The following is a 27,117-nucleotide window of genomic DNA, read 5'->3' as shown; positions in this document are numbered from 1 at the left end:
AAAAATCTCACTGGAAAGTGTCTGTCAACGAGAGCGCAAAAGGTTCATCATCCAACTCCTCTTCTGTCGGCGCATCTTAATGCGCAACAAAGTTGGTCAAGAGGTTACTGAAGAGATGTCCGCTTTCAAAGGTGTGGTTAACCTCTTCATTGTCGTTCTGCTCTATCTGTCGCAGCACATTAAACCCTCTCACGCGGTCTGAGGAGGGAAGAGAAAGTGACAAGGCAGTGAAGTCCTCTCCGAGTGCGGAATAGCGCACGCAACAGCGCTGGTTGCGAGGAAACTCGAAATCTCTGCTCTTTTCTAAACGATGAAATGATATTAAAGACGACGGAGGAGAGCAGTGCTGCCTGACAGATAAATAAAAGAAATCTTGGTCTCTTTGGTGCTGCTGGATGTTCTCTACGCGCTCTGAGCTGACGCACTGATGAACTTGGTGAAGCGGTGTTTCGGTGCGCACCGGCTGCAGGTAGAGGCGTCTGTGTGCCACAGTCTGTCGAAGTGTTTTCTTTGGATGATAAAGGGAGGAAAAATGCGCCTCTTTTCTTCCACCTTGGTGTGACGTCGCTCCGGGCGAAGCGAAATCCTCGCTGTCACTCAGAGAGGGAGAGAGAAAGAAACTGCAATTAGTTTTAGGAGGACCCGGCTCAGAGCAGAAAGGGGGTAAACACACTCACACCCGCACACACACACACGGAACACGGACTTGCCATTCAGTGTGTTTATGTGGACCCGAAATAAGAGCTAATGGAATGAGGTGATGTCAGTACAGGTGTGGTAGCGCCTTTCTGATATGTGTGCCAGCAGACAATGGATGGGTGCCTTATCATGTTTTTATTTTGGCTCACATTGTTTTCCGATCCACTATTTGTGAACATTGTTTAAAGACAACACTGTTATTTCATCTCAGCCATTTTGCACACAAAAGTAGCCAGAGTTTAACAGCTGCCTCAAGATAAACTACCAGTGTTCTAAATGCGCGCGGCACGTTTGTGTAAACGGGGGTGGGGGTGGGTAGTATTATCACCTGTCTGGCCAAGGGCATATCCATTGAAATTCAACCACCACTGTACTGTTTGGTCGCCCATAAAAGCCCTGACACCCGACTTCGTTCCACTGCAGTGATGCAATCAATCACAAGTGTAACACAAGTCGGAACTCACCCAGCCAAGTACCACGGTCTTACATGAAGGCCTCGGTTCCATTTACTTATGCATGAACCATAACTGTGGCTTTAAAATGCCTTCACTCAAGTTATCTCTGACTGTGACCTCTAACTCAAAACCGATAAAGAAAAAGTCTTGACTCCCAAATTTGTCACAAAACTCTAAGAGAATAAAGTCATATTTCACTCAAGAGTGGAACATCAAGAGTGTGTGTAGGGGCAGGTTCCATTTATTATCCAAACTTTTCATCCATTTAAATATTTTTGTGTGTCAGTGCCTTATGAAAAGGTTGAAATAACTTGAGACAAATCCATTTTTAAACACACCATAGTTTTTGGTTTGATTTGGTCCATTTAAATCCTGTATAGTTTACATTTTAGCTGTCGAAGAACATCACGGTATTTTCAGAGATTATGATGCATTTTAACCGACTTCATATCAGACTCAGTCTCTGTTCATTTCTCCTCAACACGAACAACAACTTGTACGGACTTGAAGCTTATTTGATGTAATTCATCACATTTAATTTCAAGCTTTATACCGGTCAAAGAATCATTAGCATTGTAACACAGCTGACATGAAAAGTCAGCTGGAAAGGAGCATTTGTGTGCTATCCAGAAATACCTTTCTACTTATGAATTACAGGTAGACAAATGTTACTTTTTTCAGCATATTTACATGATCTTGTTTATGACATCTGTGTTTTTCTCTTGTCTGTCATCTAAGTTCTATTTCTTGACAGCCTCAACTTGCGAATATGAAGCTGTTTGTGAGCCAAATATCAAGTCTCAGATGTCAGAGCTCTGCACAAGCACATGAATCCACTGGAATTCACTGGAACGAGTTTCAAATCTGCCCACGCTATTCAAACCTTATCTGCACTAATGCGGGTATGTTTTGAAAATGTATCTCTTGTCCCAGTTTTGGCCTCATATCCACACACGTCCCCCAAACCTGAAGTTTTAAAGAAATGCTGTCTGCTGAGCAGCAATGTTACAAGGTCAACTTTCTAACATTTTCAGCTTCCTCTGTGATAGTTTGATTTGGTGCTTACTGACAACACAATTCAGGTGTTGCCATGGAGATATTCTATTTGTCTTGTTCTGAAACTGTAACTGTAAGTCTGGCAACATAAGCTGAAAGATGCAAATACGGAGACCATTTAAAACATGATCACTGAGGGAGTCTGAGCTCACTTGTACAGTACACACAGAGGAACAGGTGGAGTAACTGGTCATTTATCTCAATTTAGTCTGTTCAGCCATTTCCTTGTGGATGGCTGATTATAAAAAATGCAGGTATACAAAAACATTTAACACATCAACACTTTTTTTTGTTTTTTTGAAATATCTGTGAATCAATATACAGACCCCACAGGTAGTTTCTGATTAACTATGAATCAGTCAGTGAGTTCCACAAAACAGCAATGACTCATTAATTACTCATTAGTTCCTCTTGTTGTGCAGTAGTTACTAAGTAGGCTCTCATTACAATGATCAGTTTCCTAACAATGGGTTATATTACTAAACTGAAGAACATGTGCTACTTTCTATCCTCAGTGCTACAAATAAGTGAGCAGAGCCCATTATGGCAATACTGGATTTGCAGGATTATTGCAATAACAAGATGATGATAATTTGATTCAATGCATTTGTGCTGCTAAGTCCATAATTCACCTTTCTGAGATGAACTTTTCTCTGCGTAAATCTCTGCACCACTAGCACTGAGCCACGCAATCTTCACCGAATTCAAACATGATACTTTTCACGTTGTCACCAGAAGCTCATTGATTTATCTGTGCAGCGTTTGGTCTCAGATGAACAGACTGAGGGTATTTTTTTCTTCTTCTCTCATAACCCATCTAGGGCAGCTCTGGTTATCTTGTGATCAGGCCTCTCTGAATCCACCCTATTGTTTTCTAGTTTCCACAGCTCTTCAAAAGTGATGTATGCTATTCCTCCAGGTGTGTCCATGCTCCTTTAGTCCTCTGCTGCTTTACAGAAATAATGAACAGTTGAATGCATTTTCAGCAAAAATACATTTCCCATATGCTCTATTCAAAATGTTTCCATCTTACAAAGTAATAATACACTTGAAAAATGATTGCTCAATTTATACAAAACGTAAACTTTTGTTTGTTTACTTGACTTTTAACTTAATTATGTTGACCTGCTAAACATTAACTTTTTTGGTCCATATCCTTTGAACAATAATTGGCATGTAATGCCTGAACCAGAACATACTGTGATGTTCTAGCACAGAAAGCCAAACTCCGTGGAGAGTGCTGCATTGATATGTGAACTGGGACCAACCGCAGCAAAATTAGAAAGTTATGAAAATTGAGTTATCTCAATAACCTATAAATAACTGCAGCATAGTTGTGAGTATAAACATGACACTTGTACTGTGCTTTGTGCTGGCTGTTCTCTCTCCACATCTATCTTTCAACCACCTTACTCCCTCTTTCTTCCCCCAACTTCTTTCCCCTTTTATGTGTCCGTGTCTCACTCTCCCCCGATTTCCCTCTCGTATTGTCCCTCTCTCTGCTGGATGAGTGTGTTTTGTTAGGGAGGGCTGATTCTTCATACTTGGCTGAGGCTTTATGGACAATAAAGATCTGATTTCAAAGTCCGGCAGGGTGTTGGGCCTGGGGTCTTGGCTCACAGCTTTAGTTGCCTGCTGGGAGGAGACACTGAACAGCCCCTAACCAGATGGCCATCAGCCCACATACAATAGATTCATATTGTACATGATGTGCATTGTGTGCAGCCCCATACTTCACCATCAGCATCTAGGCCAGAGTCACTGAGCTGGACTAACCTCCACAAGAACACTGTTGGGTTCAGTGTTTTAATACTTTGATACTGTACATTATATTCACTGTAGACAGACAAACAATTGTAGATTTTGTATGAATGTGTGCATGTATGTTATTCTGTAAGCCAGCTTTCAAATGTTGGAGTTTCCTTGAATGTACTAAACAGGAGACTGATCTGTGCTTGAAACAGACTACACTGTCATTTCCGCACAATTACAATGCAAGAATATGTTCAAAGCAGTGAACAATTTCATGCCAGTTTTAATTTAAGCTTTCATACTAAACCGAGTTGAAACCAGGTGACTGACTGCTCAGTACTAAATCAGTACAAAAATGTGCAGTGTGCTTTAGGAGAAAAGTGTAAGTGATCTGAGGTTAATAGGGTAAAACCATCAGTGTGGTCCTCTGAGTGGTTTACTATCTCCTCTTTGCCGGTTTGCTTCAGAACAACACTGCTGGGAACAAGAGATTCAGTGTCTTGCTCAAAGACACAACAGCAGGATAGATGCTTGCCAACACAGGAGCTGTGACCAGGATTTTCTAGTTTGAGTATAGTCCCTCCATACTCCCTTCACATGTTCCCATAATGATGATGATGATGATGATGATGATGCCATGTTGACCTTAAACAGCTCTGTGATTAACTGGTATTCCCTCAGTTGTTTATTCTCTGACTGTTATGTTTTAATCACATAGCTCAGAGTGGAGTTATGTGACGTGTCCTTCCAGCATGTATAATACATCTGTAGGGACTTAGTTCAGAGTTGTAAAGGAGAACGCCCTGATAGATACAGGAGCTTCACTCTGAGCTGCCAGCAGTGCATTTTTCAGTCATTACATTAAACTTATAATCTTAGTTTTGCTCTACAAGACATTTTGGAGCTGAGGTGGAGAAGAATGGCAGGGGCAAAAACAGGGATTTGTTCGTGACATGACAAAAGTTGGACTTGATCTCACAGCACATGTCAGACATTTTTAATATAATCCTCATGTTTCCTTTGGCATCTTTAAACTAGCACTTTGTATATGGGCATGTTCAGTCAAACACATTTAATTTCACGCTGGTTCACACTGATATAATTTCACACGATCACACCTGGCCAGTCAAGTGCACATATTGTTTCAGTGCAGTGTAGATCTGTTTGTTTTGAAGCCAAAATTTCATATAATGGTGAACATTTAAATTCAAGAATGCCTTGAAGATTACATTTAAGAACAAAAGGCAGTGACAGCCATTTTTAGCTATGCTAGTGGCCTAACTTTACAGAGGTCAAAGTCAGTCAGTCAAAAGTCTGTCAATGTCGGTCAGACTGGCCCAGTCTGAGGCATTCATGATCCCCAGAGGATGAATCCTACTGACTTTCATAACCCCTGACTAGTGCCATCGTGAGGTTGACATTTTTGGCTTTTAGTGAGTTATCTTGACAACTGTTCAGTACAAAAATTCATGGTGAATAATAACATTGGTGATCCCGTAGCCTTTCCTCTAATGCCCCCAATCAGTCATAAAGTTTTCATTAATCCTGAGAAGTATCTCAGTATCTGATGAATTTGACATTCATGGTTCCCAGATGAGGAATCTTAAGGACTATGTCCAAACCACTTTTATGTCACACAACTCATTGTGTCACAGTGAATACTGTTATTTACTATACTGGAATACTGTATTATACTGTCTCATAGTGTATTGGAAAATCTCATATGAGAAATCTTATCTGTACAGAAAAAATACTACATAAACAATCTGTTGTAATAACTTGTGGTTTCCCCTTGGGTCTGTCATTGATTGAACTGAAAGAGCATTGGTCCGGGTTATGAAGTGTTCTCTCCCTCCCTCCTCCACCCAGGAAAAGCTAACAGGCCTAACCCCTGTCCCGCCACACCTATCATACACACGCTGCACACACATTCCCCCTCTCACACTGCTTTCATCTGGGCGTGAAATGGATTCCTACTGTCTGCCAGAATGCACCACCTATCTCTGGATGTGATTCTCTTTCACCCTCTTTCTCTTCTCTTTCCCTTTCTTTCTCTGTGCCACACGTGCGCCCCTTTGTTTCCATAGAAAAATGCCTCGCCCACACTGCAAAGTCCACAAAACACATTCCCAGGCGATTATGATCAAAAATGATTGGAAATCCCATTGGAGCTAATATTTTATATGACAACTTGAATTAGATCTAAATCAGAAACACATGAGGGCCCTAACCTTTTTAAAACAAACCACAGTCATCCCTGGAATCCCCAGGAGAAAGGCATGTTCATGAAATTCCTTCATAACTGGCACACACACACACACACATACACACACTTAAAGTGTGAGAGAGGTTGTAGTATAAAATATTGATACCTCTTGCTGCCACATGATTTTACATGTCCAGAAGAAGAAAGTCTGTTTTCAGAGAGGAAGGAGTTGAAGTTATGCAAAATTATGGTCTTGTTACAGCAAGTAATGAAAGTAAACCCTGTTTCAGGCAACTGTCTCTCACTGCGAATGGCTGCAAACTGTCAACAAAAGCTACATAATTTGGTGATGCAGATATATCCTGGTTTTTCTCTCTCATAGGGTTGGCCTAGTTTCGGCTCAGTGACCCCATCGTAATTGGACACATATTATTTGGATCATAACAATCTGCAGACACTTGGAATCGACCAAATGACCAGGGGAGAATAAATGGTAACTCTGCAGAGAGGCAATGATAAGGAGTTAAACCTGGAGGTTTCAATGAACCAGGTACAGATCTTTCCTCAGTCAAGTTATATCACTTGAATTGCCAGAGGAATTTGAATTGTTCAAGAATCTCCTCCTGCAGTGCCATATTTGTACACAGGCAGAGAGTAGAGGAGGAAACACTTAAGTCTGTGGTGTCTGTGCACCGTCCTCAAGTGTTTGCCCTCAAGTTTGGCAAGTTTTGCTTTTATGTCCTTATATGCTTTTATAAATGGATTTTTGTGACCTCTTTTTAGAGGATTATTTCATTGCCTCAAAGGCAGAACTATGAAGAAAAAAACAAATTCAAAACATAAGATTGGAAACACTTTTACATTCTTAGTTCGCAAGATAAATTTACAAGATAAATTCTGGCTACACAGAAGTGCTCGAGCTTTCTTTGCATTTGATAGCTTTGATTGAATCATAGTGAATTTTACTCAGCAGCGGTGAAATGTATTGAAACACATTTATTCAAGTGTACATAAGAATATGTTGAGATACAGCCATTTTATATTATTGTAGAATTTTACACTCTTACATTTCACAAACAAATATTTCATGCTTTATTTCTCTGCATTAATTTAACTGCTCTAGTCAGTTGTTACTAAGTTTTTGACCATTGCAATTCATATTCTTGCCAACAGATTCACACTGTTCCACGGGCTGAGGGATTGTGTTGCAGAAATGCAGCAATGCACCAGTAAAGAAGAAAGAAATGGATGTGAACAACGCAGGATTTGGAAAAAAATCTGAAATCAGCTCTGCAAATGTTGTGAGGGAGAAAACACTGACAACACATCTGTTGGACCTCAGATTTACAAGATTTATATTCAAAACTTATTACCTGTAAATAAAGTATGAGGCATTTCTACAGATTTAGCCACCCAACAGTATATTTAAAAAATGTTAATGTAGCTCCCTTTCAGTTTAATACTGACAGCAGCCATCACTTTTGACACTGATCTAAATAACTGCCCAGAGAATGTACGCTTTGTTGTACGTCCTTTAATTTGTAAGGGTGGACAGAATAATGAGAACTGCTGCTTAAGGTGGCACCCAGACTGTTCCCCATTCAGTGTTTTTACAGGTTATGACATCAACCGTTCAGCAGCTAATCAGCCTTTTTAAACAAAAACAGAGCTCTAGAGAGCACTGAGATGTGGAGTGACAACGTAATAAGTCCTTTACTGATTATATGATGTTTTGATCTTTTTCAAATTTGAACTCAAGCTAAACACGGTCCTTAAACTGTAACATGATGCTATAGACAACCAATTTAACATTTTCGGTCAAGCTTCAAACACTTGAGTGTGGTATTGATAAGGAACCACACTCTCTTAATTTCACAGTAAAGTTAACCATTTGGACTGCGTTGTTTTTAATCCAATAGCAGCAATAATTGTAGCTAGACGGGGACAGAGCAGACATGTTCTCCAAATGCGTCACAATTTTGTGACTAATGATAACATCACTGCTGAAGTTTGATTATTAGATTAGATTTGGCCAAAGCGCTGTGTGATGTTATTCCCACACACTGTGTGTTTGTGGGTACATAGATCAGTGTGTGTGCTGGCATGTGTTTCCACTGTGTTAATTACATTTTGTAAGTTTCCAAAACTTCTGCCAGTTTCTCTGACTAGCACTCAAAGAAGCTCGCTGTCTTTATGCAAATTCAAAGGTGTGTTCTGTCACAACAAGCTGAAATACAAAAGGTACTTAGCAAGACTTAATTTATGATTATGGTTTACAGTGGGTATTGTTTGAATTTGTACTGCTTGTAAACATGTATTTTTGGTTGAGAAAGTCATGCTGTTTATTTAAAGATTTACTACACAAACACAAATGTAAATATTTCAGTTTTCAGTCTTCTAGTCTAAATCTAAACTGATTATTTATTCAATCTTCCACTTCCCTCACACAACACACACACAGCAAGAGTGACTATTCAGTGTGATTCATCAGCATTACCGGCAGAACAGTAACTTTATTATAACAGATCTTATCTGGTCTGCCCTGCTCACCATTTGAAAGCCCTGGGTATTTTTACTCTTTCTTCTCTGTCCAACTTGTGTCCAGAGGGCTTGTGGTGTTGCCGCTTGTTTGCAAAGAGATAGAGGGGACCAGCCAGATGGGTAACACACACAGTCTCACACACACACAAACACAGATGGTCTTGGAGATAGAGGGAAAAGAGGGAGATGACTTTTGGATCAACCTTCATACACTCTGTGTCTCACCAGCCACACACATGCACGCACACGGACACAGAGCGCTCAAAAGAGAAGCACAATCTGGTATGGACCTTCATCAAGTCTAGTATCAGAGTATATGCTCGTCAAAAAATGGGTTTCATTTTGTTAAATATTCTGCACTTAATTAACTGTGACCTTGATTTCATACAACCTACATAGTTAACACAAGCAAACTCTGCATGTGAACTTATATTGAACACAGTGCATGTCAGAGAAAAGGCTACTTAATTTCTGAATAAAAAGCTGTGATTTTCTATGTGACTAATGAGGGAAATGTTGAAGACCTGTCTGTCTGAGATGAACGATGTTACTGTAACATTACCACTCATAGCTTGTTCCCTCTGTTAAATGTGGATGAAATTAAGCTCAGCTGTGACCTAAGGCAACGTCAACTGGAAGGTAGGTCAGTTTCTTTGTGTATAGCACCATCTTGTGGGACTTGTTCAAAGCTGAGCACAGATGCTGTGGCCTCATTAAGATGAAGCACAGGTTGGTAATGGCTATGAAGTTAATTGTAATCCATAATTTATGGAAAATAACATAAAGCCAAAAGACTACACATTAAATGAAGGTGAAATCCTTTACTACCAGACTTCTCAGACAGTTTAGCTGCAATCAGTTGTGCAGTTGTATTTCTTAAGTAGTGGCGGTACAAAACAATAATAAATAAAAAGCATGAAACTTAATCTACATATAGGCATTTTAAAACATTTGGAGGCCAGACAATTGGCAAATATTTGATCTGAACTATAGGAAGATGTTTCAAACAGTACAAAAAATGCATATATTTGTGTTAATATATTTACACAATAACACTATATTTTCCCACTATAATTTTGCTTGGTTTGTGATCTTGTTGGTAATCAGGCCAACACTGTTTGAATGTGATCAGTTTTGTCCTGGACACAGTGGACAGTACCTGCTCTTCCTCTCTCATCTTCATCAGCTTCTCTCTTTCTTTTTCCCTCTGTCTCCTCATCTTGTCCTCTGTCTCTTCTCCTCCCAGAGCTGAGCTGTGACTGATTCAGTCTCTTCATGTGTCTGTATCAGTAAAGAAAGTAAACACAGGGTCAGTCGATGGGGCAGCTAGGATTATCTTGCAACTGTAAAAACATTCAGCATGCATTTCAAATCTTTGCATAAAATGAACTTAGAGAAACGCAAATCACATTTCCTGGAACCTTGATCAGTCTGACACGGGGCGGATTGAGGTAATGTTAGCAAGCTAGCTAGCTAATCAATTCACACAGGTGACACTAACTAACCGCATTGTGATGGACTTAACGTAACGACAGGAGCTGTTGGTCAGATGATGTTTGGAGATGAATGAAGCTGAAACTACAAACAGTTTGTTAGTAAAGTTCTCTAGTTACCAGTTATCGCGCTTCAGCGGATTCAGCTTCCTGTCCGGTTTGTTGATATAAATCAAAGGACCACTGTGTTGAGTAAAGATTTTGTAGTGACGACAAGATAGTTCACTCCACCCACACACAGAGAAGCAGTGACGCCGAGATGAGGAAATCAGTATCTTGTACCACAATGTCGATTGATTATAGGCAGTTACTTCACACTTTATATTTTGTGTGTGTACGTGAGGGATGGCAAATTAATAAGCATGGTGCATTTTAGTTATTTTGCAAACATTCTATTATTTTATTTTATCTTATTTTACTTTACTTTACTTTAAATTTCTTGCATGATAATTCTTCTCATCATGGAGAGGGAGTTTTTTTTTTTTTTTTTTTTTTTTTTTTTTAAATGAATATAACGATTTACTGTTCAATAAGGATGATGGCACCCATGAGAAGATGGCATTGTCTGCACCGACTCCCCCTATGCTTCCTCTCACCAATCCGGAGGTGCGCGGCTCGACCAATCAAAAAGCAGTTGGGTACATAAGACGCGGCCAGCCTTGCAGTATGCGCTTTGACCGCAGGGCGGCAGCACATGTAAACACATGGAATCTTACACAAGCTATTACCAAACGCTGAGGGCGACTTCTGTAACATGCTACAGCCCCCTTTCACGATCCTGCTGTCCCACCGAAGGTAAGTCGTCTGCAGCCCAGTCTGAAATTGCTTCTTATAGAGTTTTAATTCAAGTTTAATTCATGGTAATGACTTCAATAATATAAATATGTTACTCTCCGTTATTTTCATTCAAAAATTGGCAACAGCCAAGTTTTCTTGTTTATCATTTTCTTATCAATGTCGTAAAGTTTTTTTGGTTGTTGTTTTAGCGCGTGTGTTGACTTTACAAAGTGAACGTCATGGTGTTTAAAGGTCAGACGATGCACTGACAGAGACTTTTCTTGTTTCACAGTGTTCTGAGACAGGAGGGAGCTGTTACATCACTGAGACAACAATGAAGTCCATCGCCTGTATCTCCTCCTCTGTCCGAGCGGCTTGTCAGCAGACCTCAACGTGTTTCCCACTGAATCGTGGTCTGATTCGTTGTAGTTCAGTGTCAAGATGCACGAATGTGGATTTTACCAGCAGAACTGTAGTTGCGCAACAACCGTGCGTAACCGGTGTGCGTTCTTTACACAGCATGCACGTAAACACAGCAGTAGTCCAGCAGGTGAGTGCAGCCTCTGCTCCTATCCCGGTGCCAGAGAAAAGAGAGGATGAACTGACTGTGTACCAGGCTGTAAGACACATGCCATCTAAAGCAGCGTCAGGATCAGCTCCACACTTATCTTCATACAGCCCATACATCAAAACACAGGGCAATGAAGCTGCACTAGTCTCTATTCAGTCTCTGTTTGAAGGGGATGTGATCCCTGAGCTGTGCTCCAGGCTGGCACACCTCCCCAGCAACGACAGGGCAGAGGGACTAGCCACTTTACTCGGAGCATGTGCTGAATTTGGCCTGGAGGCTAACAGCCCTCTGGTGCTTAGACTGAAGAGTGAGTGCCTGGGGCTCCTCTCCAACAGGGACATCATGGTGGCAAAGCTCTGCCACCTGGGTGAGGTGGCACACGCCCTGGAAGGCCACCAGTCAGCGATGGTGACAGAGGTCCTGGACTCCATAGGTGCTGCTGTGGAGGAGAAAGTTGTTTCTCCCAGCGAGGCTGTCAGAGTCTACTCCCTGCTGGCTCTGAGTTACAACCCTGCCAGCCAGAAGCAGACACTCATGCTGTCCACTTTGCACACACACACACAGAGGCTGGTCCACCGACTGAGAGCCAGTCAAGTCAGCAATATTCTGCAGTGCCTGGTGAAGTTACAGCAGAGACAGGTGAGAAGAGCAGCCACTTCTCAGTTTCTGTTTGATTTGTGAGATGAAATCAGCTTCTGCTTACATATTTTAATTGGGTCCACAGGTGGACACTAACTGTTTATGTACATACTTACTGGATCCATCCCGCAATGTGGAGTGTGAAGAGAAAATAACACTGATGCTAATATTCTGTTTCACAGGCTATTTCCCTGGTACTGAGGCTGAGTCAAAGGGCATCACGGATCTTTAAAGCTTTCAGCGACAATGAAATAATCAGGGTGCTCTCTGCGCTGATGATACTGGGACAGCATCATGAGGACATCCTGGCTGCTATGGAGAAACACCTGCCAGGTGTGATTTACCTGTTTTGAATAGTTTTAGGGAAACTTGTCTGATTAGGTTTCTCTCTGCAAACCTTTTCTGTTTCTGTCACGAATATGTGTGTGATACTCTGTGGGAGGAAAAATTTAAGAATGGGGAAAAAATAATCATGAGGTGCTGTGCTGCGTGTGTCAGGGAGGCTGGGAGAGTGTGATCCTGAGCTGATCAGTACCGTCATGGAGTACTGTTTGCAAATGAGGTGCCGTTCTGAGCTGATCTTTGAAGCTGCGGCTGAGAACTTTGTGTGCCATGCTGAGAAGCACACTGACCTTCAGATAGCCAAACAGATTGTTGCCATGGGGAGACTCAACTACCTGCCACAGGTACTGTACATACTCTCCATCACAAGACAATGAATTGGAATTGCAAGCATGCATCAGCTTTGAAAGCAATGTGTCATTCTTGAACAAAAACCGGATGAATTATGCATGTCTAATTTTGTATAATATATACGGTTAATTTATACAGCTTACCCAAAAATTCATATTCTCTCCTCAAGTAAAAGTGCCAGTCCTGCAGGTAAAAATTATTAGCAAAAACAGCATGACATTAAAGCAGCATGTTCTAATGAATCTCCATTTGACTCCTCAGTGCTCCAGTCAGATGTTCAAGAAGCTCGAGAGCATTTTATCAACAAGGTTTTCCCAGTTCCAGCCTCGCTCACTGATTGAGGTGTTGCACGCCTGCATCCACCTGGAACGCTTTCCGCTCAACTACATATCCAAAGTTTTCAGCCTGTACTTCCTACAAAGGCTGCAAGGTATGTACAATCATCAGGTGTTCCCAGATTTGGTGCCTGAGGAACTAAAAGTGTCAATTGTGCATGGTTGAGTACCAAAGCTACTGAAGTACAGCATGTGGATGTCTAGCATGTCAGAGTATGTGTGTATGTAATAGGCTATGTAATGTCTGTGATGTAAACTGTCCTTGTCTGTCCCACAGCACAGGGGGAGCCATTGGACAAGAATGCATTGGGACAACTGACACAGCTCCACCTCTCCACCTCACTGGAGTGTACATACTACCGGGTGAGCAACACACAATTTAAGGAGAGCTTTTAATGTTTACACAGTGTTAACTCACTAAGACTACCTTCCCAAAAAATTAATTATGCGCAATGACTTTTAATTTTCCTCATAAAAGACTGATTGAGTTGGTTAAGTGGCAAGATAAATGAATTTTACTCAGTGCCTTCTTCATCAGGGTCCCAGACTGCCACACGCCCTCCATGTGTTGAGGTTCTCCTCTGTGGACCAGGCCTTTGAGACACCCATGGAGAGTCTCCTGTACAAACATGTCAAAGGACCGCTAACACAGCTGCTTGGGGGAAAGTTTTTCTCTACCAGCATCCTTACTCCTACTGGATACACAATAGGTAAGCTACAAGGATTTAAGTCTTTCAAATGTATGATAAATTTAGGCATACAGCAATTTAATTTCACCACAGAACCACCAGTTATGGTACGCAACATCAGTATCACCTTTATCTGTCAAGCACATTATATGCTTAGCTTGGTGAGATGCATATTATTGGAGCATTTTCTGACAAATCCTTTCATAATGCAAAAGTATCCAACCAAGTGACTCGTTTCACTCTTCTATTCAGACGTGGAGATCTGCCTGGATGAGAAGGGATACGTTCTGCCTCTTTCTCAGTGGGATCACACATACAAGAGGTAAGAGACCGGTCATAGTGGTTGAGACAAATAGTGGTTGAGAAAGTAAATAGTAATTTCCCAATACAAATACAACTTGTCTAATCAATCGACTGAGAAAGAGATTATTTACATCCTTCTCATGTCTTGTCCATGTGTAGGATGGCACTGTGTTTAGATGGTCAAAACCGTTTCTGCAGCAACACGCAACACCTGCTGGGGAAGGAAGCCACGAAGAGGAGACACCTTCGCAGGATGGGCTATGAGGTGGTGCAGGTATGCCCGTCAAAGGTTATCAGCTTCTTCATCGTAAAACTAGATCATTGCAGCTAGGCATTAGAGCTTTTTAACTGCTAATTTGCAGCATTTTCTTGGTAAGACTCAGTTATATTGGTTGAAGTGTTATTATTTTTGACATCGCTCTACTTAAACGTTGTACCTTTTTTACCTTCAAAGCAATAAATAGTTGGTCAAAAATACAATGCCCCTCTCCTTTATCTGTATAAAAAAAAGGCAAATATATATTTTTTTGTCTCTACTTAATAACAAGATCTTTTCTCCTTTCCCCTTGCAGATCCCTTACTTTGAATTTGAGAGGCTGAGAACTAAGGAACAGGTCCAATATCTTCACAACAAGATCTTTCCCACTATCTTCAAGTTCAACCACTGACCACTCAGTCACCTCACAGGTTCAGTGCAAGTTAAAGTTGTCAGTAGACAGTAGTCAAACCAGAGGTTCCTCAGAGACTTTAAATGGCTGACCTGTGAAGAATTATAAAGAAGATATAAGGCTGTGCTATTCAGCTTCAGCACACACATATCCTAATGTCAGGGTACGAATCTTACAATCCAAATAAGGCAGATTAAAACATTTCTCAGACATCTAAGTGCCCAAGAGCCTAGGTATAACTGAATTTATGGTAAAAAAATTTTTCTTCTGTTTTTTTCCCACGTGACCTTAGCTTTTTTCTTTTGTCATTTTATGAAACAGTCTGCCTTGTTTTGAGCATCAAAGTGAAAAGATTTCACTCAATAGTTTTACAGGGAAATTTTTAACAAGGCATCTGATATAAAAGCTGTCTATTAAACAAATACAGAGGTTGGATTTGCATACATTTTCTGTTAAAATACAAAAAAAAGAGTTAAAGATGAGTAAAATCACAACACAGTCCAAAAGAGGAGTAGTCTTACCAGCTGGGAAACTACTTCCCTGGCCATTTGAGTGACCACACCTCTTATATTTGCAACTCACTACCGGATGTAATGCCATAGTAACACTGACTTTACCACTGATTTCAGGGATCAAAATTCTTGAATAATTCCTCCCTATTCATATTCTGTCATTAATTTATTATGTTGTTAAATGAACATGATGGTAACTATTTATGTAGTTCATCTGAATACAGAACATGTAAATATTGTGACACATTGTCGTTGCCTCAGCCTTTGTCGTCTGCCCTGCTGTATGTTTGCACCTGATTGTCTCTGGGGTAGAAGGAAATAATGTGACCTTATTTAGTTGACAAGATGTTCAAATTTAAAATGTGATATACCTAATGTGTGACATGGAGTATGCTTTTATTTGATGTATGAAGATAATAAATACCATAAATTGCCTCACATCATCTTTTCGACTGGTGGTGCAGTGATTCATTTCAAAGACATATACTGTGAAAAAATACTGAATAGGCTGAGTTAGAAGTAAAGCTAATATGCAAAAAGTAAAATCCAAATGTTCTGTGAATGGTTGAGTCAGACAAAGACACATTTAAATATGTTAAATATATATTGTGTCCTTTTGTATCCTCAGCCATAATCTTGTCAGTTTTCATGCAGCAGTCTTGCAGAATGTCAGACAAATACAAAAGGAAACAAAACATAGTATACAATACATCACTGTCAAGTAGCCTCTGGGTATGTTTCTAATCATTGCCACATTGTGAATTTTCCATGTTTCCCATTAACTTGCTATTCAAACCAATCAGATGATGATGTTTTTGGAGTCAGAAGCTCTCTTTTATTGATGCCCAATCCTTTGGTAATGACTTCATATAACTGTAACCTCATTTATGAAATATTTATGGAGGAGTCAGTAGTCTCATCATCACAAGAAAGCGAGATGAAACAAAGTGACTGCAGAGACATGCCAAGCTTGGAAGGAAAAACACATGAATAAAACTGCACAAAGGAAAGAAAACAATAGATGGGACTCAGAGGGATACAGAAGAGGCACAAATCATATGTCAGGGCAACCTGAACAGGGGAAAGAAGACAGCTGATGTGTGTTAAGCACAATTTCCATGACAACAATGGAGAGACATGTGCCTCTGGGATGATGGGTAGATGGCAAGGCTTCAAATTACTCCACTGGTTCGTTTTTGCGTTTCTCCACCTCAACCATGGCTCTGGACATCCTCTTGGTTCTAATAACACACAATATGTTAACCATTTTGTATATTTTATCTCTGACTCATGCAGCAAAAAGTGAAGGGAAGCCAAACAGCTAGAGCCACTGAAGATGTGTATGTGTACAGTGTGTCGGTCCTCACCTGGTAGAAACAGGTGGCAAGATAACTGTGCGTGGGTGAGCTGTAAGGACAAGCTCTCCACTGATAGCTTCCATCATCAGGTTCTGGAGGGTGTTCAGCAAAACACCTTCGCTCATGTCAGCGGGCACATGTTCAGTGTGTTGCATGTTTCCTGAACATCCTCCAGTCCCCTCCCTGTCCTCTGTGGTGTGCTCTTCACTCAATCCAGCCTTTGTCCCGTCCAACAACACTTGAGGGGAAGAGGATGATGCGGGACAGACAGGGGTGGAGTTAGAGGATTTTGTTGGCTGGTAGGTGATGGGTTTTGAAGCTAAAGTAATCAGAGACTGGGCAAAAGCTGAATCATCAAGTATGTCCCTAAAAAAGGAGAGGAAGGAAGATAACATAAACACACACGCACATCATTTCTTGCTACATTGCATTTAACCTAACTGTAAACCCAGTCATCATCTAGCTGATTCAAAAATGACATCTAATATCAAAGATGTATATTTAAGTGAGTCAGTGTGGATGTCTGTGTGAAAGTCTTCACTGTATGTCAGTGCATCTATTACCTTAGCAGAGAAGTGAGTACATGCATGGGGATGTCTTTCTCAGGGCCATGTGTTAGTGGAGGCAGCCCAACAGAAAGGGAGGTTCTTGAAGTGGTTTCAGGGTTCCTGTGCTTGACTGAGTGGAGGCACCTGAAAGAAAATTCTTGTGTAAAAGTTGCGTATCTATACAGTTATGATTTTGCCCAGTGATGCTAAATGTGTGTCGTAGAAGACTTTACCTATAAAGCTTATTGAACTGGACAGGAAAGTGCATGAGGTATTCCAGAAGCCCGTGGGAGTGTGCAGTAACTTCCAGGTGCAACAGAGCAGGTTGGGGTGGTTCAGGCTGCCTCCGTACTCTTGGTGTTTCTCGGCGTGCGCGCCGCTCAGCTCTTGTTAGCTTAGTACATATAGTGCCCACTGTTTCACTGCTACTGCTGGCACAGATAGGAGGAAGAGTCTGGGGAGGAGGGAAAATGAGAAATAAAGGTGCAGTCAAAATGAAGCTGAGCTTTATAAAAACTCAAAGGTTCACATTTTTTTCCCACAGGTCTCAATTTGATTTCTATAGGCCTTATAATTACAACAATTGAAGACCTTATATTTCCTGAGCGGTGGCCCTTTTCTTACTGGAGCTGCTACAGGTTCCTGTAACAAGAAAAAAGGTGAATACAACAAAAAAGACTGTTTTATAATTAAAAAAATATGAAAATTTGAAGAAGGACCTTATGTATCAGATCTCCTTGGCTTTCTGAAAGGTTCCTGTCTGTGATAGTGAATTCATCTTGCTGTCTCTCTTTCTCCTCCTCCAAGCGTTGCAAAGCTTCACGATACAGATTCAGTGCAGATTCCTGAATAACCTGAAGATGAGACAATGGTTAACAAGAGAGCTTAACTTAAAACTGTAGGGGTTAAAATATCAGTGAATATTGGATTTAAGTTCACCACGATAAAAAAAAAAAAAAAAAAACACTTATGCAGCTTTAAATATACTTAAATCTACTTGTACTGCTGTGGTACCTGACAGATGAGATCTAGCCGATAAATGGTGGGGTAGTCAGTAGAAGTGAAGGTAAGGACACAAAGAGTACACTCCCCTGGACACAGGCTGCCTCGCTCTGGATGGATCTGCACCACCTGACACAAGATAGGCACTCAAGTCTCATCAGCATGTTAAGTTAAGCCTTATCAAAAATTCTGGATAGACATGTCACCTGGCACACAAATAAAAGCTAATTTTTTGTTAGCATTTTCAAGCTAATGAAAGAAAAATGTATGCCTTCCTGTACCTGCTGGTTGCCCTGCTGTGGCAGGTCCCATGTATAGTGGACAGTGTCTGTGTGAGACACATTGGTGAGGAAGAGGATTCTTGAAGACTGTGAGCACACAGGAAAGTCACCAAGAGACACACTGTCCTCAGACAGGAATACCACCTACACACCAACACACAGATTGAGATGAATGTAAACAACCTCAAATGATCATTGACACAAAGACAAGACAACTTCTAAGGAACAGACTGATAGTATTGGGCAGAATCTGAATGACCTCAGAGTTAAATTAAAACATGATTTGAATGATATTCAAAATTCAACAGCTTCATCAGGAGAGTGGGTGTTGTTGTATTTAACCCTGTTCACAGTTGCTCTCACCTGTCCTGGGAAGGGCACCCTCTGGGCACAGGGTACGGATCCCTTAGTATCACTGCAGTTAAATGGGTTTGAGGAGATCATTGTTGCAGTATCAAACCCACATCCCTCAAACCTCACCAGTGTCGAGTCCCCATCCTGGATGTGGACAGGAATATCGATCTAGTGATACACAGAATAGGAAAAGTCAAGATTGGCCATTTAGGGTGTGCTATATAGCTAATGGTATAAATGCTATATTACATGGCATTCTTATGAATAAATAAATAAATGAATAAAAAATTCTTTATCTGTGTATCTAAGCATTCAAACTCATCTTGTAACATGTTCATAGAATGCTTCAGAAAACACTGGTTAACTACAGTACCTACAGTAAAAGCTGCACAAACCAGTTACACAGTATAAAGGTTTTGAAGGGACAGTGATAAGAAGACAGCAGAAAGTAGGCACAGCACTGCTCAAGTCATACATGATACATCTTAGCCTCCAGTGGAGAAAAGATCCATTCCAACGCAGCTGTCTTCCCAGGAGGGACCTCTCCCTCTGGACTGAGGCAGCACAGCGCTGGATGGTTAAAGTTGTCCATCTGAAGCTGTGACAACACGGCTGTGTCCACTTTATAACGGACTGGAACTGCACCAGCATTGTGTAATTCATACACCTGCAGCAGAAACAAAGATGTACAGATGAAGAGTCACCTGGGTTTTCTCTAGACTTTTACAGAAGCTGAGGTTATAATGTTAACAGTTTGAAGTATTTTTAATAGAGAGGAACACACTTCAGTCTAACAAGCATTTGACTACTAAGAGAATTATATTTGAGCTGCACGTTAAGTAGCTGGAGAACCCTGTGGGAGCTGCTAGATGAAATATTATATTAACTGAAATGCAATATATATTTCATCCCACAGCCACTCATATGTACTTATGAACTAAACACGCACCTGCCTCGGAGGACTGCAGTCCCCGATAGTTACAGAGGTGAACACATGTTGATTGGAGGCAAAATGGAGATATGGTCTGTCTCTCTCCACTGTCACCCCCTGGAAGTTAAGCTGTGCCCCGAAACACATCACAAGTACATGAAGTTGATGAAAAAACCAAACACTATCAGAAGTGATAAATTTACATTTACTGTATATAATTACTACTTTCCCTCAGATCTACAGAAAATAAAAGAGACTACTGATATAGCACTACTACGTGTGTAACTTAAGTGTTAATTATAGCAAAAGAAATCATTTGAATTTGATTATACCATGAATATCTAACAAATTTTCATCAGTGTGTTGTTGGAGTAATGAATGAAATGAATAATTCTAAGCTTTATGCACATTTATGTGGAGTTGTGCCTCACCAAGATCTCTCTGCCATAAGAGAGTTTGAACACAACAGGAAACCGATCCGTCCCAGCAAAGTCATGGCTGTAAAGGAAGAAGTTTCAATTATTTTGGGATCACATATGAGTATAGCAGTCACTATAGAACTGTTTTCTGGTTAAAAAAAAAGAAAACATATTCATGTCACAATAGTTAAATCATTGCAGTAAAGCTTATTTGCTATTGCTTCTTCCGATATTACCAAATTCTCTGATTTGAACACTAGTCTGAGCTGGATCCTGTGCATTTATCTCTGACCTGTAGCTGAAACGTACTGCCCTCTGCTGGCCTGGGTGCAGAGTTCCAGAACGAGGAGAAATGCTGAACACGCGATTGTCTTGAACCTGTCAATGAGATAGCAATATTTGTGCTCTGTGGCTGTATCTTTTTTTAAGCTAATATGTCTTTTTCTGGAATCTTAATGTCAGTGAATTTAAATCACATGGTGATATTTAATATTCATAAACTATGTTTGTAGATAAGGATAAGACATGCCTAACCTTCATCTGGTACAGCTCAGTGCTGCTGAACTCTCCTGTTTCTGCCCAGTACTCCAACTCTATCTGTTGGTCCTCTGGAAACAGGAATGCCCTAATATTGAAGAGCAACCCACAAATCAGTAGATCTGAAGTAAGTGAACCAAAGATTTGTAGAAAGTCAATTAAAATTGTCTCCAACAAACACAATAAACACAATTTTCACCAGAGCAAAAATTGTAAAATGGTAACCTTATGCACTACATGTGACAGTCTGGTCTGTTATACAGCACTGTATACATAATACATGAACGGTTTTTGACAAATATAAAAAGCATTGTTAAATTAAGTTATTTTTAATTTTGGATGACTGTGTTCTCTGCAGTCTGTTGTTTACTCACCAATCAACAGGGATGGAACCAGGGTTGTGAAACATCAGCACAAAAGCTGAGGGGTCTGAATTCACGGGAGCGGCACTAAAGTTGAAATCCAACACAGCTTTGGTGAAAATGGAGGGACAACTGCGCAGACTATGGGTAAAAATAGAAGACAAAGTCATGCACACATCATGCCCCCACAATGCAAACACAAGAGGTCTATTCTACTTACAGAAACTGCTAAAAAGTAAGAGTATTATGGCTTTTTTCATTCAATTTTCTTTTATTATAAGAGTTCAGTTGTAATTGTGAACATATAAATGTGCTAAACAAAACATTCAAGAGCAATACAATACAATTTAAAAAAAAAAAAAAAAACAATCGGCACAATGTTTAATTGTTTTGATGCTCTGCTCCTAACCTGTGCCTGGTGGGGGTTCCATAGGTGAGTTCTGCAGAGGAGGGGCTGGATAACAGGTGCATGTTGAGGCTGTCCAATGAGAAGAGTTTCCATAGATGCACCTTGCTGAGTGTGCTCACACTGCCACCACTGCACACATCAGTCACCTGTAGGGTGGGAAACACACCCTTAGCTCGCACTTCACATAGTGCCTGAGGAGAGGATAACACAAACCCTGGGCAAAGAGGCAGATACAGAAAAGGAGAGAGCAGTAAGTAACAAGAAACAAAAGAAAACTAATGCAGAATATATCCATGTTTGTAAAGTTTGCCTGTTTTCTATGTACCACTGGCATTCAAAGTGTGGTAGCTGATTTTCCACAAGTACTGGGCTCGCCTGTATGGTCTCACAGTAGATCGCAGCATCATTGTGGAGTGTGAGGCGATGGTTCCCCCTCTCACAGTCCAGCTGTAGAGCTAAAAGGGTCAAACAATACATACTGGATTTAGTGTACAACACTGATTCCACTATATCTGTCTTAGTAGAGGTCAGCAGTTTTTTGTTACACCTACAGGCCAGACAGCTCTACAAAGAGGTTGTCCTGATATACATGGTAAAATCAAATACTCATGATGACCTGATAAATTTCACACACATACATAAAACTACCACATGGAATACCACAATAAAGAATACCACTAGGCTCAGTGTCTGGATCATAAATAAGTTCCTCATCCAGAAGTATCTGCTGTACAGAGAGACAAAAGGACACAGGACAGGGGCTGTTGTTCACCAGGGGAACTTCAATTGACCGATAACTTCCAACTAGAGTCTCCTCTACATCCAGAACTGGTTTTTCTGCCTGGGGAGGAAACAAACACACACAAATTGCTTGGCTTGGTTCACTTCAAGATCCTCTATTTCCAAACATGAGCGGAAGAGTCATATGAATTTTCTAGGAAATTGACATGCAATCACAGTACATCCACAAACAGTACATATTTGTTTTCATTGTAAGATTATCCTTGCAGAGGCCAGTAACATTTACATATAATTATCAACTGATCCTATGTTTACTTTCTTCACTAATACAGACTTCACTAACAAAGATTGAATCAACTAGAAGAGCAGGTACCGTGCACTGTGCCCAGGACAAGATTAGCATTATGTATGTGTGCTGTTTGGTAATTACAGTGGAAGCTATAGTATAGACTTCCACTGGTCATACCTCTATGAAGCCCGTGCAGCCCATTCCCATCACTTTAAGGGTGAGGTGTGACTTGTTACATCCATCAGTCTGGATTGGCCAGAAGGTAAGAGTAGGTTTGAGTGTGTATGCTCTCTCTGCCAGTGGACTGAAGGACCATGTCTGGACCTGTAATAAAAGTAATAAAGTCAGCTACCCAGTATATGTGTAATAAGTTGTTAAGTACAGTCTCTATAAATGCACTGTATGTGTGCTTTTCCTAATCTCTCACTGAGATTTCATTGGGATACAGTTCACCAGCATCTGGTTCTACAAAGATAAGCTCCTGGTCTGGCTCTGGAATGCTCCACTGGAACCTGGAAAGGACAATCACAGAGATCCAGCTGTAGACAAGATTAACAAATAAAGGACTAGAATAATAATACCATAGGGATAGCCTACCAACCATAGGGGTACACTGCTGAGATTCCTGATCTGGTGGGAGCGTTGTGTCTGTGAGCCCACTGCTGTTGGCTGAAAATATAAACTGCCATCTCCTTCCAAAGACACACACAGCTTTTCCACAGCACTCACAACTGTCAGTTCCTAAAGGAGACAGAGAGAGATACACAGATAGAAAAACCTGCAAGAACAGTGTGACTCTCAAATATAGCATGAGTATCTCTGAGTCCCTGTGTAGTGTATACAGTATAGTACCTTTGTGTGTGTTTAGCTGCATTGAGCTGCAGCTGTAAACTGAACCCCCTTTTGGGACTGTCCTCTGTTGGAGTAGTTCTGAGGGTGAGGATCTGGTGATGCCCAGGCTGGATCAGACCACAGTTTGGAATTACACACACTGATTCTGCCAGAATAGGGTCTGAGCTGCGGTTCAGACAGAAAGTGAGGGGCAGGTCTCCACCATTCTGGAGGAGCACTGTCGATAGGACAGAGCACTCAGGGCCGGAAACACCTATAACGAAAAATATGTTATGTTACCAAAGTAAACATCTCTCAGTGTATAGCAGTGTTACAATTTCCCTTACACTGATTTCACAGGAAGGTTTTAGTTAGAAAAGCCTGGTAATTTTTTTCTGTGGGAAAGGAAACATCATCTTAATACTTGCTGTTTATCGAGTGAATGGCAAAAGATTAAGAGAAGGAGGCAAATACACAGAAAGAGATAGATTGTAAGATTTGTGGCCTTTCAAGTGCTTGTGTCTCTGTTCTTGTGTTCTTTATAATTTTTGATTGTCTCTCTTCCTCTTTAAGTGTAAAATATAAAGATGTGAATCTAGAACTGTAAATTTAACTAAAAGTGTCAGTTGTCTTGTGCCACTGTAGCATTGTATGTATGTATGTGATGCTTTGTACCATCAATCTACGTTAAATCACTCATTATGTGTTTGTCTTGCTTCACCAATAGCAAAAGAATTGCATGTGTCTCACCACTTGAGGGGACTTCAGAGAGCAGCATGGGATGAAGTGCTCTTTGCCAGGCTGAAAAGAGTGGCCAATGACTCTGACAGTCACACACCAGGGTGGACACAGCAGCTGCTGACTGATGTGATGATTATCCTGCACCATCAAGAGAGGAGGATGAGGAGGGTAGAGCATAGCCAAATTTTGTTGCATTAAAAACTGTTTGGGTGTTACAACATGGGGAAATAACTGAGGAGAAAATGAGGCAAATTTTGAAGAACCCTAACACTTTTTGCCACAGAAAAGTAACATCACTTGTTGTAATGAACTGTTTACTGTATAGAATCTCCTACAATACCATTTTATCGTATGCAAAGCACTCAAGTTGTGCTCCGTGCAAAGTGTTGAGCTGTTTGGGGTCATAGGTCACTCTGAATGAAGTGGACTTCAGTGGTCCCAGGTCACATGATGAGGGAGAAACTGTAAATGGAGAGTCTCTGGCAACAGTCCACACCAGGCTGGAAGAGAATCACATGCACCAGAAACTAGACAGAGCATGAAAAACTATAAAATGGTTTCATACAGAAAAAAATCTGTTGGTAATGCCATGGTGAGAAGTCACAACCCAAGGCAGGCAGTGGTACCTGAGTTTCCCCTGGTGTGGTTGGTGATGGAGACAAACTGAGAGGAAGTGAATGACGTAGGTGAGGAGGAGGACGTTTTGTGATTAAACAGCAGCTCACTTTGGCACCGCGCAGATATATGTGGAGACAATGAAGAACTGGAAGAGAGAGGATCCATATACCCCAAGCAAGATTGGAAGAATTCCTCCATGGGAGTTCTCAATACAACAGTAGCACTGTCCAGTTCTTGGTTTGACAGCTAGAAAAAGACACAGAGAAGGAGTAAGAGTCACAGAAACAACACAAAACCTATACTGTGCCCTCTGGTAGTGGCATCGGGTCCTCATAAGAAATTTAAGGTTTTCCCTCAAGATATTTACATTACAAATGTGCATACCTCTCTGTGGTACTCTACCTCCTCCAGGGTGGTGTGCACTGCCTGCTGATCCAAGTGTACATTATGATCTTGCATCATGGCACTGACTGTGTCTGGTGGGTTCTGTCTGCGGGACCAGTGAAGCTTGTACAAAACCAAGTGTTCAGGTTTCAGTATGGCTGGCTGCTGAAGCTCTGAGTGACAGGTACCAATCAGGTCAATGAACAGAGGGTCCTAAAAGGAAGATTAGTCTGATAAATAGGTAGCCTTAAACAGTTTTGTGTCTGTGCTGTGAGTGTGTGTACATCTGTATATTGGCTCCTACCCTGTGCAGTATGAGACATGCCACTCTCCTGTGGTTGCAGTGGGATGAGTGGGCCTATAGACTGCCTTCAGTGTTGTATGGCTATGTGGGTGTACAGTGCCACTTGCTGGCTGGATACTGAACACACTGTGCCCACTACAGTCAAGGTCCCATTGGTAGATGGTCTCAACAGACGAAGAATTAACCAGCTCCATTGTCTGTATGACTGCCCCTCCTTCCTCAACACAGCCGAAGTCCACCACAGAGGTGGACAAGGAAACTTTGGGACCTAGTTAAAAAGATAAATATTTTTATATATACATATTACATACATATTTATCTGTCTTTCAGACAGCAAAGCTATATATTTTGATTGTGCATGCATGTGCTTTTCTATGGGTCCCTTACCTATACAGCTTCCAGTGAGTTTGAGCAGGGTTTCATTAAGTGCCCCTCTGCATTTTTAGAGATAAGTACTCGACAGATACAGTTTCCACCACAGCAGGAGAATAGGTGACTGTAACTTGTAGTGATTCACCAGGTGCCACATTACCCTTGTCACATCACAAGTGAACTCTGACCCAAACAAAGGCACCCTGCCAGACAGTCGTGACAGAGAGAAAGATGCAGTCACCTGGGGGAGAGGGTAAAAGAAAAATGAGGGAATTTCATTGAGAGTGAACACATGTATCTGTGCATCTTTGTGTACAACTCACAGGAGAGGGGTTGAAGATATCAAAGTGTTTCTGCAAACACTGGCCAACTGCCACAGAACCAAAGTGCAGCACTGAACCCCCGTGTTCTTTTTCTCCTTGGTAGCTTGATCTCTCAGCTGAAGACATGGGTATTTGGCTAAAAGAAGAGGTAATACATGAGGCAAATGAGCAAGTATTGGTTCCTACTTCCTTGGTAACTGGTTAAATTGGTAACTTTTTAATTCCACTTAGCCACATAAACTGTAGCCAAAATCTTTGGATCTATTAAACTCATCTTAACTCATCTGTCTAAGCTGTTGGTTTTAGTACCTAGTGCCTGCAGCAGCACAGTGCAGCAGCTCCCTGCTTTGTCCCCTTCCTCTCCGAACCTGCAATAGGCCTGCTGCTGGTACACCAGTGCTTCTTGTGGCCTGAAGACCACAGTGATGTGACACTCCTGGCTGGGGTTCAACAGGCCATGCTCAGGGCTCAGCTGGAACGGTGCTGCACACACCCATTGGAAACATGTCTGGAGTTTACTGAGGGAAGAAGAGTATGCAGAAAGTGGGTAAGACAGCAAAAGAAGAGGAGAGAGGGACTGATGAACAAGAATGCTGTAATGTGAAAGAAAAAAAAAATCTTTTACTTTCTTGCCCCTGAACACACACGAAAACACCTTGCATTTTTAAGTTGGAAAGTGGTATGGGAGGAGTGTTGAACAGCACAGAGTGGCAGCAGCACAGAGTCAGGCACCTCCAAGGCATAACAGGGAATGGTGGCGCGGAGACATACTTGGAAGCTGCCATCTTTACTTTGAAACTCAATGCTGTCCTCGTACTCACACTGTCCCAAGCAGTAAGACAGACACACAAACCAATGCATAAACAGAACTTGTAACTAATGTGAGACAAGAAACGTACTCAGAATTTATTAAAAGCAATCCTG

At 41.1% G+C, this 27,117-nt stretch overlaps 2 protein-coding genes and 1 long non-coding RNA gene across 3 annotated transcripts; 2 read left to right on the top strand and 1 right to left on the bottom strand.

The window, feature by feature from the left end:
* The first annotated feature begins 6,577 nt into the window (after nt 1-6,577).
* On the top strand, nt 6,578-9,203 carry LOC108888054 (uncharacterized). The gene is made up of 2 exons (XR_001961743.2): nt 6,578-6,718; nt 7,342-9,203. It is a non-coding gene; the product is annotated as an uncharacterized LOC108888054 (long non-coding RNA).
* A 1,536-nt stretch (nt 9,204-10,739) lies between these two features.
* Nucleotides 10,740-15,834, top strand: LOC108888053 (FAST kinase domain-containing protein 3, mitochondrial). The gene is made up of 10 exons (XM_018683844.2): nt 10,740-10,997; nt 11,272-12,189; nt 12,372-12,522; nt 12,688-12,875; nt 13,144-13,312; nt 13,495-13,580; nt 13,756-13,927; nt 14,159-14,228; nt 14,369-14,483; nt 14,782-15,834. The coding sequence occupies exons 2-10, from the start codon at nt 11,314-11,316 to the stop codon at nt 14,875-14,877; spliced, it is 1,923 nt and encodes a 640-aa protein (XP_018539360.1). The 5' UTR covers nt 10,740-10,997; nt 11,272-11,313; the 3' UTR covers nt 14,878-15,834.
* Nucleotides 15,835-15,934: 100 nt separating this feature from the next.
* On the bottom strand, nt 15,935-27,015 carry LOC108888055 (cilia- and flagella-associated protein 65-like; the record flags this gene model as incomplete). The annotated part of the gene is given in 37 exon segments (XM_051067198.1): nt 15,935-16,630; nt 16,757-17,113; nt 17,311-17,439; nt 17,529-17,749; nt 17,887-17,937; nt 18,015-18,149; nt 18,310-18,426; nt 18,579-18,722; nt 18,942-19,100; nt 19,408-19,599; nt 19,882-19,992; nt 20,295-20,361; nt 20,575-20,660; nt 20,817-20,907; nt 21,194-21,322; nt 21,591-21,804; nt 21,916-22,020; nt 22,022-22,045; nt 22,266-22,431; nt 22,798-22,944; nt 23,048-23,132; nt 23,222-23,361; nt 23,463-23,689; nt 23,787-23,799; nt 24,202-24,330; nt 24,533-24,692; nt 24,980-25,056; nt 25,195-25,407; nt 25,499-25,546; nt 25,549-25,766; nt 25,886-25,940; nt 25,942-26,036; nt 26,039-26,111; nt 26,194-26,304; nt 26,307-26,329; nt 26,503-26,711; nt 26,849-27,015. Coding segments are annotated over 37 exon segments (4,752 nt in total), but the record flags the coding sequence as incomplete, so codon positions are not given.
* Between the last annotated feature and the right edge of the window lie 102 nt (nt 27,016-27,117).

Source organism: Lates calcarifer, unplaced genomic scaffold, assembly GCF_001640805.2.
Source record: "Lates calcarifer isolate ASB-BC8 unplaced genomic scaffold, TLL_Latcal_v3 _unitig_1281_quiver_1678, whole genome shotgun sequence".
NCBI lineage: Eukaryota > Metazoa > Chordata > Actinopteri > Centropomidae > Lates > Lates calcarifer.
The sequence above is the reverse complement of the archived record's forward strand: the minus strand, read 5'-3'. Positions and strand labels throughout refer to the sequence as shown.